Source organism: Chrysemys picta, chromosome 12 (assembly GCF_011386835.1).
Source record: "Chrysemys picta bellii isolate R12L10 chromosome 12, ASM1138683v2, whole genome shotgun sequence".
Lineage (NCBI taxonomy): Eukaryota > Metazoa > Chordata > Testudines > Emydidae > Chrysemys > Chrysemys picta.
In genome coordinates this window covers 5,576,662-5,591,471 of record NC_088802.1, presented here as the reverse complement: position 1 = coordinate 5,591,471, position 14,810 = coordinate 5,576,662, and the positions used below count along the sequence as shown (strand labels likewise).

The window sequence follows — 14,810 nt, the reverse complement described above, 5'->3', positions numbered from 1 at the left end:
CAGGCGGTTGTTGAATTCTGTACCATCCGCCCATCTCCAGGGCTGGGCCGGGTCCCTCCTCCAGAGGCCGATCCAGTGTGCAGGGGAGCCTTTATGTTGCCGCAGGAAATCCTTTAAAAACAACAAAGGGCAGAGGATTAGGATGCGGGGGGATGAGGGCTCTGTCTGGGGCTGGGGATGAGGGGTTTGGGGTGTGGGAGGGGCTCAGGGCTAGGGCAGAGGGTTGGGGTGCGGGGGGTGAGGGCTCTGGCTGGGGGTGCAGGCTCTGGGGTAGGGTGGGGCTGGAGATCAGGAGTTTGGGGTGCAGGCAGGCTGCCCCGGGGCTGGGGCCAGAGAGGCGGACTCCCCCCAGCCCTCTCCCTGCTGGCAGCACTGAGCTCTGGGGGAGGGGGCCCCCCCTCTCCCCTGGTAGCACACTCACCTCGCACCATTGTCACTGCATGTGCTCCTAGGGCCCCTCTCAGGCCCAGGAAGCCCCCTCGCCATGTGCGCCTCCTCCCCTGCTGCTGCCCCTCACTGTAGCCTCACTGGGGGTGGGGGATGGGGCTGCCCCTTGCCCAGCGTGGGACAGGAGCAGTGACTGTGGGAGGGGGGACCCCCTGTGCTGGTGGAGGGTCCCACTGGAAAAGGGAAGGGTTCAAGGCAGAAGGGCAGGGTAAGGGCAGCCTGCCCTTCCACGTGTGGTAGGGGGGCACTAGGACCCTGCGGCAGCAGTTGATGCCAGGAGCCGGCAGAGCAGAGTCAGCGTGGAGCTGCAGGCTCCAGGGGGTGGTGCGCGCGGGGGCAGATACAACTCGCTGCCCTGACAAAGGCCTTAAAGGGATGGGACCGTGGAGGCTGCTCCACTCTCCAAGACAGCTGGACAGACACAGATTGGGACCAGTGCCATGACCTCCGCTGTAGAATTCCTTGCTGGGAGAGATCAGAACTGACCCGAACCTGGACTGTGCTCAGATCAACGTGCCAGGTGCACTTAAGGAGCCGATTCATAATAACTTTGAATATAAACTATGTGAATCTATTATTTGTGTATGGCAGTAGCCCCAACTGATATTCGGGGCCCACTGGGTGTTGCACAGACACACAGTGACAATCCCTGCCCCCGCTGAGATCAGGGCCCAGTTGTGCCGGGCGCTGCACAGACACACAGGGAGAAACAGTCCCTGCCCAGGAGAGCTCACAGTCTAAATAGACAAAGGGAGGACTGTTATGTGATCCAGGAAACCATCTAACCCTCAACTTTCATTGTCTGAGCTCCCAGCACTGGTACCCCAGAGCAGGACAGGCCTCATTCCACTATTGTCTGCGCTGCCACATCCGCCTAATTGTATCTCACAGAGAACCTGTATCTCTGCCTTACCAGGTCTTTCTGGGTGTCAATCACAGCCAGGGAGGCATTGAGTGAAGAGCAGTTGCTCTGGCTTTCGTTCCAGGTCCCGTCCGCCTTTGAGAAGAGATAGCATTTCCCCCGGTAGCCAATCCAGTCATCTGGGCATGCGGCAGTGGGAAGGTCCAGCGGACAGGAATGATGTTTGGAGGCTACCACTGAAAGTTAGCAAGCAGCAGAGTGGTTAGGCATTCTCCCCTCCCCACTGCCTGTTTTAATTGCCCCCTCCCCCCACACACACACATACAGACATATGTTTCTAGGAATAATCCTAGCCCTTATCCAGTACTTCATCTGTAGAGCTCAAGGCTCCTTATAAAGAAATTCAGTGTCATTATTCCCATTTTACAGATGGGAAAACTGAGTCACAGGGTGGGAAAGTGACTGGCCTAAGGTCACCCAGCAGACTGACAGAGCTGAGAACAGACCCCACTTCTTCGGAGTCCAAGCCCATCTTGTAAGCACTTGTTGCTCTGAGTTACAGGCAGGAAAGTTGGCATTTGAAATGAAAGTGATCAATACTGCAGATAAAACTGATCCCAAAGCAGACTCAATTACCCATATTTATATAGGAAATCAGGGCCTGGGTTACTGCCCCAGCAGCAGGGCATCGGCACCTGTAGTTCACAGAATCAACCACTGTGTGTCACTCAAGATACAAGAAAGAAGCTACAAGAACTGCTAGTCTAACGGATGGAGTCAGGACTGGATTCTGAGCTCAGTGACTTGGAGGTAAAACCGGAGTCAGTGGATCCAGGTTTGGATTCTGATCTCAGTGACTCTGATGTAAATGTAGAGTGATCCCACCAAAGTCAATGATGCCTGGGACAGATTCTGATCTGTTATCTTGGTGTAAATGCAGTGTCACTCCGCAAAACCCTTCGGAGTTATTCTGGATTGTAGCTCACAGCAGAATCTGTCAGAAGGTCACAACCACACCATTCTCCACCCCAGAGGCTGACACAGCAGATTCACAGGCCCTGGTCATAGCCCAGCCATTTATCACATCACCCCTGCATGCTAATGCCTGTGAGGTTAAGCATGGATTCGTCTACCAGCCCCTCTTGACTGCCCTCTCTGGCAGAGAAGAGGCGCAAGAGGTCTGGGTAAGGCAGCAGGAATTTTCCTGCCTTATGGCCTGTGCATGCCACTGATTGGAAGTAGTCCCATGTTCCCCTTATACCCAGATCACAGGTGTCTGAGCCTGGGCAGTTATATTAAACTAAGCTGTGTAAGGGACCAAATAGCTGAGAACTGTGAAAACTCGACTCACCTCGACATTTCCTTCATCCGCTAGGAAAGCAGTAAAAGGAGAACAAAATGAACCCAAATTTAACCCTTTCAGTCCAGCAAAGCTTCCATGGTATAATCCCTTACGGCAGCAGGGAGGGAACTAAAGGGCCGGGGAAGTGGTTTTCTGATCAGACTTGGGGCTCTGAGAGCGTCAGAATGATCTGAGATGGGCTGATATTTCCAATCAAGCTGGAAATAAAACACAACTTTTTAACAGTCAGGGAGAGTAACCATCAGAGTAACTCCCTATGGGCGGGGGCAGATTCTCCATCACTTGCCTGGAGATTGGATTGGTCTCTCTTAAAGGTTTGGATTCAGATCCTCAGCTGATGCAAACCAGCAATGTAAACAGAGCTATGTTGATTTACACCAGCCTGCTCTAGTTAAATTGGTCAGCAATTCCCCTCCACCCCCCCCCCCATGGAAATTCATTGATATTTTTGGTGAAAATTGGAATAGTGAGAAAATCAGCAAAAAGATAAAGTTCCTCATGGGAGTTGAAGTTCAGGTGCCCCATGCTCCCATTCTCTTCTATAGGCCAGGCTCCCTGGTTGAACTATATTTCCCATGATGCATCATGTTCCCCCCCCCCCTTTTGGAGAAGGGTGACAGTGTGCATCATGGGAGTCCCTGGCAATGATGCATCATGGGAGATGTAGTCTGGCCCATTAAGGAGAATGATGTCATGAGAGTCATAGTTCAGTTGTCTCATCCCCAGGTTTAAATTCTCGTACTGTATTTCCTGGCACCCCAGGACTCGGGGTTTCTGCCCCACAGAGGGTACCGGGGCTCGAACCTTTGAAAATATTTATCAGAGCTGCACTCCGGACAGCTCGGGCTGAATTTAAGCCCTGTTCTTGCCTTTATTTATGACCTGTTTCTTTACCTTTTCAGCCTGGAGGTTGCGTTGTAATAGGTTTTTGCATTGCTTAATGGAGCATGTTCTATAGACAAAGGGCCAACCCCTCGGCTGGTGTCAAGCAGCCGAGCTCCATTGAATAATAATAATCTCTCGCTCTTCTAAACACTTTTCATTCACAGCTCAAAGCACTTTGCAAAGGGAGATCAGGATCCCCATTTTACAAATGGGAAAACAGAGGCACCGAGGCATGAAGTGACTTGCTCAAGGTCACCAGCTGGCTCGTGGCAGAGCCAAGAAAACAACCCAAGTCTCCTGTGTCCCAGGCCAGTGCCCTATCTACTAGGCCACACTGCCTCCCAGCATCAAGGAAGCTACCCCAATTAGTGCCAACTGAGAACCTGGCATGTGCCAGCTACATGCATTCTGCTGTGGGAGTGACTGGCGGGGGGGGTCTGATGAATGGAGAGCCCTGCAGAAAAGCAGGGCAGTGACCACTCCGAGGTGTTGGGAGCCCCAGAAATAATCAGAGCCAGCGCCTGTAATCAGACCGGAGATCGTGAGTGAGACAGAGCTGCCGGGAAACCAGAACAAAGAGCCAGGAGCAGAGAACTCACCTGCCAAAGCTACAACTAGGGCAATAATGATGCTCACAACTGCCATGAATCCGATGGCGCATCGAGACCGGTTCCTGGCCCTGGCCGGAGGCTGAGCTGAAAACATTAAAGCAGCTGTTTACATTCCCTGTGGTACTCGGGAAGAGACGATGAGGGATCAAACTTCGGATCATCACAGCAATTAAGAGCTGGGCTACAGAACGGAGGCAGCGGTAGAGGGGATGATGGGGTCAGAATGGCAGGCCAGGAAGGTGACCGGAGCGGCAGAATTCGGAAAGGACAGCTTATGCCATTTGCTGATTTCAGGCCAAAGTTTTCAAACCTGGATGCTTCAGCCAGACTCCCGTATCCACAGTTAGGCATCTAAAGAAGAAGCTGATTGCCAGCAGTCTGGCGCTCCCATTGAGGCCAAGGAGAATATCAGCACCTTTGAACACAGAAATAGCCACCCTGGATCAGACGCAGGGTCCAGCTAGCCCAGTCACTTCGGCCTAGACCCACAAAGGGACGTAGCTGCCTCAATCTGGGATTAGGCACCTAAATCCAAGGTTTAGGTACCGCTGCGATGCACAAACCCCCCCTGCTCTGCTGCGTCTAACCCTGCAGATGCCTAAACTAATTCAGCACCTAGGGTAAGTGTCTATGTTTCTGCCTATGGGCACGTTCACTGTCAGTCTAGACACCCAGACACCTAACTCCTGCCTCAGCTCCAGAGTGATTCAAAACCAGAGGGATGACCAGAGCCCCTCCACCTACCTTGCCTGATCCAGTACGTGTGCTCGGAGGCCACCTAGCTGAGGAAGATCTCTCTTTAGCCTAGTCACGGTTAAGCTACTCACCTAGCACAGAGGGGATCCCCAGTACACGTTCCCCCACAAAGAGATTTGAACAGGACTCTGCTACCTCTCCAGTGGATTCCTGAACCATTGAGCGATGGGCTATTCTGACGCAAGTCTCGCTTGGTGACACTGTTCATCTTTAAATAATTGAACTGTTAAATGGGCCAGAGACCATGTGAGACTGACTCCTTAGCCCCGTGGTTAGGTCCTCACCAGAGAGGCAGCAGATCCCTGTTCAAATCAGCTGGAGGAGGATTTGAAGGGGAGTCTCCCACATCCCAGGTGAGTACCAAAAACGACTTGGGCACCTCAGCCACCTGACGCCAGGAGAGGGCCCCCAGCTCCGTGAGGGGGCAGGACTGAGGACACTCCCCCCGCCCCCGCTCAGCATCTCCCATGGGCTAGCTTAGGTGTCTCCCTGTCTAGCGGGCTGCCTTTTGTGGATCCCATTCTGAGGTGCCCCTCTCCCCCCATGCAGTGGACAGGAAGCCGAGGCTCCTAACCCAGGCCTGGTGGATCCCGGTGATTTTTCTAGGCACCTAAAAGATGGGCGATATGACGCTTTGCTTTGCAGCGCCTAAGTCCCTACGCGGATCTGGCCCCTTGTCTCCCTTGGCCTCAGTTCCCCACGTGTAACTTCCCTAACCTCACAGTGCGGTTGTGAGGATCAATACACTGACGACTGTAAGGAGCCCTGGTACTACATTAACAGGAGGCCACATAAGTACGTAAGCTGCCTAGATAGATCACTCAGCGAGAAAGCGTCTCAAGAGATACTTGATACCCTATGGCAATGGAACTATGGAAAAGGAACTAGAAAATTAGACAGACCAGGCTGAAAAGAGACACAAGGCTGAAGAGAGGAAAACTGGCACATATATAGGACTGACAAGCTTAACGGATAGTTTGGCTCAGTGGGTAGATGACAGAGATACCAGGTTTCTGGTTTTCATCCTGGCTGACCCTGTGGCTACTGGAATAGAACTAATTGTGAGAATTTCCTATTTGCAAATTTTTGAGGGCTTGTCTTTTTTTCTGTTACATGAGTCATGCATATTTCATTGTCTCTTTTCCTTTCAATAACAACAGGAAGGGAAACGCGTGAAGGAAAGAGGCAGTTTTTATTAGAAAGTGAGAGTGTGACATTTTGACTCCAGTGGAGCTACACTGATTCATACCAGCTGGGGATCCGGCCCCAAGGAGCTTTAAGTTACGCTGGCAATAGCAGTCCCTATGGCCACTCCACTGGCCTAGAGTCTCCAGAGTATACTGTGCTCCAGCCCTACCCCCTCCTGACTCTGGCAGCCTCCCCTCCCTTGTTGGGCAGAGGGTTAGGAGCAGCTCCACAAGCTAAATTCCCAGCTGCCCACTTTGGGTAGCTTTGCACCATCTAGCACCTAGAAGGGGGATCCAGGATCTGGCCCAATAAGCGAAGGTTTTGATTCACCCTCACCTTTGTGCAGCTTTTAAAATGAAGTTGATGCAGCAGGATGGAAGGGGCTGAAATGACTTACCCTGACCTGTATCTGTAGCAGGATTTGAGCCCTGTAATCTTCATCACTGAGAACACTGGCTGCTATCACTTGAGCTAATGAAGTAAGTCCCGTGGATAGCAGCAGTAGTAGGTTATTATCCTCTAGTAGACCAGCTTCTGGGGTGGGGTATGTGCCACCCACTCCCAACAGCAGGGTTTGAACCCAGGATCTTTAGCTCTAAAAGCAGCTGTTTCAACCACTTGAGTTAAAGAATTAAACCCACAAGACAGCAGTAACAATAGGCTGTTATCCTCCAGTGATGGGTAAAGAATGTAACACTCACTCCACCAGCATGGCTCACTAGCAGGGTTTAAACTGGGGACCCTACTAGACTAGAAAGCCTGGAATGCTCTTAATTGAACTAATGGAAAAAACTTAATTAGCTTACAGAAGTTGTAAGTTGTTATCCTCTAGTGCTACTAAGGGAGAAAGAGAACCAGGTCTACACGTGGGTTACAGTGTCATCAAATATCAGAGGGGTAGCCGTGTTAGTCTGAATCTGTAAAAAGTGAAAAAGAGACCTTTGGCACCTTAATATAGACTAACAGACGGGCCTTCATGGATGAATACCCACTTTGTCGGATTCGTCCGACGAAGTGGGCATTCACCCACGAAAGCTCATGCTCCAATACGTCTGTTAGTCTATAAGGTGCCATGGGACTTTTTTTCACTTTTTACAGTGTCACCAAACTATGCTGAGATGGCTCCCTAGGAAACTGCTTAAGAACAAGATCAAACAGAAGACAACTATACCTTGAGGCTGCTCTGTCAGCACCTGGTTGGAACGGCTGTGTAGCATGTCTCCCGCCTGCTCTTCATTGTGCCTGGGCCTCTTGAAGCTGTTCCCCATTCCGTCCACGTCAGAGCACACGCGAGTGAAAGAAAACTAGAGCATAAAGAAGTTTTCCGTTAATTAAATGAAGAGTGCAGGATAAGAGCCAGACAGTCACCAAAATCAGAGCATAACCCACAAATACACTGGGGGCTCTTTGTCCCCTTCTTGTGGCTGTTTCATGATGGCTCTGTTATTATAAGCACCACATAATAGGAAATAAACCCTGGCCCTTCTTTGGTGTGGCAGTCAGACTTGAATTTGGGGGCCCTGATCCCTGACCACGTGCTACTGAACTATAAATTAATAGCGATCTGGCTCCTGGAGAAAAACCCTAGGAGGCAGCAGTGTATTTCAGAGCTCACTACGCCCACTTAAACACACCATGGATGGCTGCGTAATTGTGTCACTCAGCCTCCTACTGCTGGAGCAGCCCGCGCAGCAGACACCTGTGTCTGTAAACTTCCAAGCTCATGTGAGGCGAACCACAGATAATTGTGGTGTGTGTTACATCACAGCTGTAAATCGTTCATTCCAACTCAGTCACTGCCAACAGCTTCTCCGTGACTCAGCTAAGCTTTTAAACACTCAGCGCTTGGCCACATGGGGAAATGGACTGGAATAACCATTTCAGAATACGCTATTTCAGACCAGCTCCCCGTGCAGACAGTATTGTGAAATAAAAACAGGGTTTTATTCCAGAAGAATTACTCTACTTGGGATTTTGCACTAATTATTCCAAAATAAGGTGATGTTTGTTCCAGAAGAGAGTGTCTACATGCTCTCCAAAATAGCTACTGCTGTCAATTTCCCTGTGTAGATGAGCCCTTATAAAACTCCTATGGACTTCAATGGGGCAGGATCAATTCAACCCTATAATCTGTTTGACAGTGCACAGCACAATGGGCACCCTGCACCCTCATTTGGGCCTTTGGGTGCTACAGCGATAGAAATAATAATAATAATAAATACATCTCTAATAATGTAACACTCATTTCTTATCTAGTGCTTTTCATCAATAGATCCCAAGTGCTTCACATGTACCCACCCTCCCAACATCCCTGTGAGACAGGGAAATGCTGTTACCCCTATTGTACAGCTGGAGAAACTGAGCCACGAAGATGCTAAGTGACTTGCCCAAGGCCACTCAAGAAGTCTGCGGTGGAGCAGGGGATTGAAGCTGGGTGCCCCAAGGCCTAGCCAGTGCCCTAACCACTAGGTGATCCTTCCTCTAAATAAGAAAAAGATGCCAAGAAACTGAGGTGCTGGAGCTCTGCAAGCGTCTCCTTCACTTAGGAATCATTTCACTGCATTCTAATTCTTGAATCAAAAGTTTCAGTGTAAAAGGTTCTTGGCTAAGAGGGAAGGAAAAGTGCCAGAATCCTGCTACTGGGGTACTCACTCAGGATGAAATTTAAGCTGGGCAAGGGCTATGGAACACATAAATCCCACTTCAAGGCCTTATGTGGGATTTGCGGGATGTCTGGTTAGTACCAATTGCGAATGACTCACCATCCAGAGATCTGCAACACTTTGAACTTCCAGCCATGCCCTGGGTGGCTTGAAATGTTATGAGTCATTAGTGCAATGTGACTTCCAAATAACCTGACCTCAAAGTATATTCCTGCCTCACCTTCACTGACAAAATCACTCCCAATCTCCTGGCTGCATGCACGCTAAACCCCTTCCCTTATGTTCCTACTAGTGGGGGTGCAGCCTTGCTGACACCACCATCAGGGACATGGTGTAGAGGAGCCAGTCAGAGACAGTAAACTCACTGGAGAAAGTATCAGAGGGGTAGCCGTGTTAGTCTGGATCTGTAAAAGCAGCAAAGAGTCCTGTGGCACCTTATAGACTAACAGCCGTATTGGAGCATGAGCTTTCGTGGGTGAATGCCCACTTCTTCACATGCATCCGAAGAGATGGGCATTCACCCACGAAAGCTCATGCTCCAATACGGCTGTTAGTCTATAAGGTGCCACAGGACTCTTTGCTGCTTTCACTGGAGAAAATTCACCCTGCAGACATTGCCCCCACCCTCCTCCTGAAAGAAACTGAGCCGTTGACTCTTTGCATCTCACTCATTCAGTTAGGAACCATCTAGTTCCTGATGGAACTGAAAGGAGGGTGTGTACACCAGCACATGCATTTTAATTATTGAATCAAAAAAGTATGTGGTTGTAAGAACTTCTGGGAAAGAAAGAAAGAAAGAAAGAAAGAAAGAAAGAAAGAAAGAAAGAAGCCCCAGGATTCCTGCTACAGAGGGCAGCTTTGTAGGGGGCATGAAAGGATATTCACCCAGGGGGACATTTACCCCTGTGCAACACTTAAATGCTGCACAGGCATCATGCTGGCTCTCTCTCCCTAAACCAACTCCTCTCATCTCCCGGCCATAAGAAGGCACGCACCACATTGAGACCCACATGCTGGATCTGTGTGTTGGGGTGGGGAGGGGATCTAGTCTATAGGGTACTTACAAGGATGTGAAATACTGACTGCCACCTGGAACGCGTGTGAGCAGCAGAGGTTTGTCGGTAGGGAGACGGTGCAGGGAGAGAATGCCTCCCCACAGCAAAAAACCTTATAATCCATGCAGCTGGATTTGGATGATTCCCCCTTCCCCCATTTCAAACACCACACCTTGAATAAATCTTCAACTACCAACAAAATCTCCCTCTCCCTGCATGCAGCAGCCAGTCTCACCCCTCCCAGCCTTAACAGGGACGCCAGGGCCCAGCTGGGTACATCAGCGCCCACAGCCCTGAGCAAGCATCTTGCAGATAATCAGGCATCCTGCCAGAAGCACTGTTCTGGGCTTCTTTATCTTGATAAATCTGTTACTTCATAAATGGGAGATTTCCCCTCACAGCAACCCCTGGCAAGCCTAATAAATTTCCAGATTGTTTCTATTTAGCGATTTCCTCAGTATCTACTTATCTTAATTATAATACTTCCTAAGTCATGTAATGTATGAGATTTGTACAGTAGAAGTGGGCTGCAAGCCAGGTTCCTTGACGTATCTCTGATGGCAGCTGGGTCGGACACACTGGGGTAAATGAAATGCTCCATCTTTAGAGAGACAAGGCCCATGGGCAAGGTGGTATCTTTCATTGGACCAAATTCTGGTGGTGAGAGAGATGCTTTCCAGCTACACAGAGTTCGTTTTCAGTTCTGAAAACTGAGTAAGCTTGAAAGTTTGTCTCTCTCACCAATAGAAGTTGGTCCAGTAACAGATATCCCCTAGGGTGACCAGATAACAAATATGAAAAATGGGGATGGGGATGGGGGTGGGGGAGGGGTAATAGGCACCTATATAAGACAAAGCCCCGAATATCGGGAGTGTCCCTACAAAATCGAGACATCTGCTCACACTAATATCACCTCACCCACCTTGTCTCTCTAATATCCTGGGACCAACGTGGCTTCAAAATGTGTTAATGAACATAGGAATCACCTGGTTTCATTTTAAGTATGTAGCAAAATGTTTCGATGAAAATCAACGCCGGAGAAAGAAAAGTAGGATTCAAGGGGGACTTAAAAGGCTGCATGGGTCTCGTAGGGAGAAGTAGTTGCACAGAGATAGATTGAAGGATGGAAATATAGAACATGAAAGAGGAAGATGGGGACTGAGGCTGGGGAATCAGAACAAAGGATAATAGCAACATCTAGTTTTTATAGAGCATTTTTGGTCCATAGATCTCAGAGCGCTCTACAGGTGGGGAAGAAGAGTGACTTACTTGAAAGTCATGCAGAATTAGGATTAGAACCTCTATAGCCCAGGGCAGCATGCTATACCACTACACCATACCAACTGCCCTCCACAGTCTTTGGAGCTGCAGATTAAAGGGTATGGATAAGGAAAACTCTGATGAAACACACATGTTCTGTACCAAGCATAATCTTAGCACTTCAACAGCAACAACAGGAGAATCGCTCCCTTTTTCTCTATTGCAATAAAATGTGCATCTTACTTTGGTGGAGACGGCTCGGGCTGTGTCAGGCTGTTGGGAAGCAGAGCGCACTCAGCAGAACCCGCGCAGCGGAGATCCAGACAGCGAGATGAGAAGTAGAAGAGAATTAAACAAGAAGCTGGGTGTATACACTGAAGTCTGGGCTGCTACCAAGCCTGCGATAAGATGACTAGAGCCCTGCAAGTCTTCAGATAGCCACTTTATAGCCAGGGATAGCCACTTGGCAGCCATGGATGCGGAGGCCCATGTTTGTAGGTGGCGGATCAGAAGCGGATACAAAGTTTGTATCCGCACTGGGTTCTAAAGATGACTCAACTCTCACCATGTTTACTTCATCTGGCTGCAAACACAGCTCCAGGGAACAGCGGGATATTCCCATCACCCTTTCACTGAGTGAGACTTGAGTGACATGCAAACCCCACCCTGATTGCTTTCCCTGGGCACCCTAAAAGCCTCCCCCCAGCTCCTTGCTATGATGGGGTGCCTGCGGACGTCCCCAGCACGGTGGACATGGGGGGGATGAGCCCTGCACAGAGAGCAGAGTGACTGGGCAAAGTCACTTTGCAGACACTGCTGTGGGGAAGTGTCTCTTTAAAGGGTCTGGCACGAGCTGAGTGGAACCAGTTCTCAGACTGTGCAGAGCTGATCTGTAGAAGGACACAGTCACTGAATAAAGCCAGTGTCCCGCAAGTGCTGGCTGAGTGTTTACTGAACACCACGGCTGCTCTCCAGATTGATGTAGGGGGAGAAGGGGATGTAACCCTCAGCAGGAAGGACACCTGGAAGTCATTGGGGGAAGAGAGGAGATCAGAAGCGGGGTAAATATACCCTGCATTTCCTTCTCTCCAGACACCCTGTGTAACCTGCTGCTCAGTTCCCTCCGGCTGAGCCCAGCCACAGAGTACTGAAGAGTATTACAGGTAATAATAGGTAAGCCTGACGCTAGCTCAAGGTGCAGTGAGCTCTGGAAGTACCCAGTTCAATCCCCCGCATGTCAGCCAATCACCTGTTATATCCTGGGGGGCAACAGTTTTAGGAAGAAATCACTGGGACACAGAGAGCTGTAAACCTTGGAGCAGCCGTTTATTGCTACCACAGAACTAACCAAAAGCCAGCCCAAACAGGCTGGGCTATCCCCTAATAATCTAACTCAGTTGCCATAGCAACACAAGATTCTATTACCACAACAACCAAATACACAACACCTGTTTGCAGCGCTGGGGAATACCATTTCTCAGAATCAGCGCAGGCAGAGGGGCCAGTAACACACCTCCTGGGTCAGTCTACTCATGTGCATGGGTCGGCCCTGCTGGGGAAGGATGGTTTTGTGGTCAAAGCACAGGACTGGCCTGTGGGAAACCTAGATTCAATCCCCAGCTCTGCCACAGATTCCTTGGGCGACCGTGGGCAAGTCGCTGCATCTCTTTGGGCCTCAACTATCCATCTATAAGGAATAATAATAATCCTTCCTGTTTGTAATCTCTTCAGCGCAGGGCCTGTCTCTCCCTGTGTGTCTGTGCAGCGCCCGGCACAACGGGCCCCTGATCTCAGCTGGGGCAGGGACTGTCTCTCACTGTGTGTCTGTGCAGCGCCCAGCACAATGGGGCCCTGATCTCAGCTGGGGCAGGGCCTGTCTCTCCCCATGTGTCTGTGCAGCGCCCGGCACAACTGGGGCCTCTAGGTGATAAAAGAACACATACATATCCTAAGCCTGGTTTCCACACAAACAATCCTAATGATGTTTAGGAAGTGAGCGCCTGTACTTCGCAACATGTGACCGACAGTGGTGTGTGCGCTGAATGAACTCAGCCCTGCCAGTAATCACGGTTTGCTGCATGGCTGTACGCTACACACTGGCAGCCAGCCCAGGAGAAACAGGTGATTCTGACATCACAACCATTCCAGTGGGTCTCACTCACAGCCGGCGGCTCTGCTGAGCGAGGGAGCAGTGGCCATGTGGACGCTCAGTCTCTCGGCTTGACAGCCATGGATCCTAATGCTGCAGCCCTTGGGAACCTGGGAACCCAGGCTGGGCAGTGATGGTCCTCCCAGCCCCCCATAAGTAACCAAACACCAGACTGTAACAATCACATTTTTCTGGTGAGGTTCTTCCACCTTTCCCTGCCTCCCTCATCATTGGCTAGCCCTGGGACCAGCACAGCTGTGGATGGGGGAAGAGAGCACCCTAGGCCGGACTCACCCTGGGCTCAGCACAGGGATGGTGGGGTTGGAGGAGGGTGGGCACTGGACTTCCCTTCGCTTTCCTCTGCAGTGACTGGCATCCTCCCTAGCCTGAATCAATTCATCCTGCCTGCTCCTATCCCATAAAGCATCAGTGTGCAGCTGGCAAGAGAGCCCCTTCCCCCCCCTCCCCCCAACACCCTGCACACCCCTGGAGTTTCCCAGAATTCTGATCTCCCGGTGACTACTGAGAGCAAGCCAGGAGATTTTAACAGGGTATTTTAAGAAAATGACATTACGTCATGTTGGAGGGAAAAAATCTCCCGGAATAGCTTCAGTCAGAGTTGGCAACTATACCCCCACCTGACATTGGTTAGGGCTGAATCTTAACAAATAACCCCTGCCTCCCTTTATATGGAGCAATCAAACTTCCCTCTCCCCTGGGGCAGGCTGCTCTGCTCAATTGTCTACCAAGTCACAGTGGAAGATCTTCCTCTGTCTATAAATTCACACCCACCAGGTAGCTTCTGTTAGCTGCTTCCTGTACCAAGATGCTGCGAGCTCTGCCCTCAGGATGCAAGCTCAGAGGTTGTTCAATGGACTCTACTAAAAATAGGCTCCCCTTGGAGGATCCACTGCTCTACGATCATTCACGTGGCAGAAGATCCCGGAAAGAGCCATGTGGGAATAAGGAACAGCAGAAAGTGGTGGGAGTTTGCACCAGCAGTAGGTTAAGCCAATGCAGGCTCCTCCACACATCATGATAACAGCCAACACCCATCTCCAACTGTGGATCTAGTGATGGTTCTTAGCTGGTCCCTCACACTGTTGTCCCTCAGCACCTCACAATCTTTTCAGGTGTTTCTCCTCAGAACACTCCTGTAAGGCAGGGCTGCCATCCCTGTTGAAGGGATGGAGAATTGAAACTAGGCCTCTCGAGTCACAGGTTACCACCCTAACCACTAAACCGTCCTTCCTCTGACTGGGCCTTGCTTTGGGAGGAAAACCAGGCTTATGTCAGCGCTAGGCCGGAATTGTTGTTAAAGTCCCATGTAGCCTTTTATTTTAATTTAAAGTGAATTTTGTAATCTGGTATTACACCACCATGGGTTTGACTCTGGCGGCTACAGTTTCAAGCTTAATAACCGAGTGAAAGTCACCTCTGCTACTTGTTTTAGAGTTAGAGTCTCTAGGAACACGAAGACCAAGGGTGGGGACTGACCACACATACATTCATCAGTACAAAGTAAGTCTGGTCTATTTTATAGATTTTATTAAAGTTACAGTTGAAGTTAT

The 14,810-nt window shown here is 50.1% G+C and overlaps 1 protein-coding gene across 1 annotated transcript in view; it reads right to left on the bottom strand.

Annotated features, from left to right (window-relative positions):
• Window positions 1-14,810, bottom strand: part of LOC101949196 (C-type lectin domain family 2 member A-like) — a 45,587-nt gene that overhangs the window by 4,650 nt on the left and 26,127 nt on the right. The window contains exons 2-5 of the mRNA XM_042842627.2: window positions 7,284-7,416; window positions 4,157-4,252; window positions 1,361-1,545; window positions 2-111 (exon numbers count right to left, since the gene is read on the bottom strand). Coding sequence (XP_042698561.2) covers window positions 2-111; window positions 1,361-1,545; window positions 4,157-4,252; window positions 7,284-7,380 — 488 coding nt within the window. The 5' untranslated portion in view covers window positions 7,381-7,416. The remainder of the gene's footprint in view (window position 1; window positions 112-1,360; window positions 1,546-4,156; window positions 4,253-7,283; window positions 7,417-14,810) is intronic.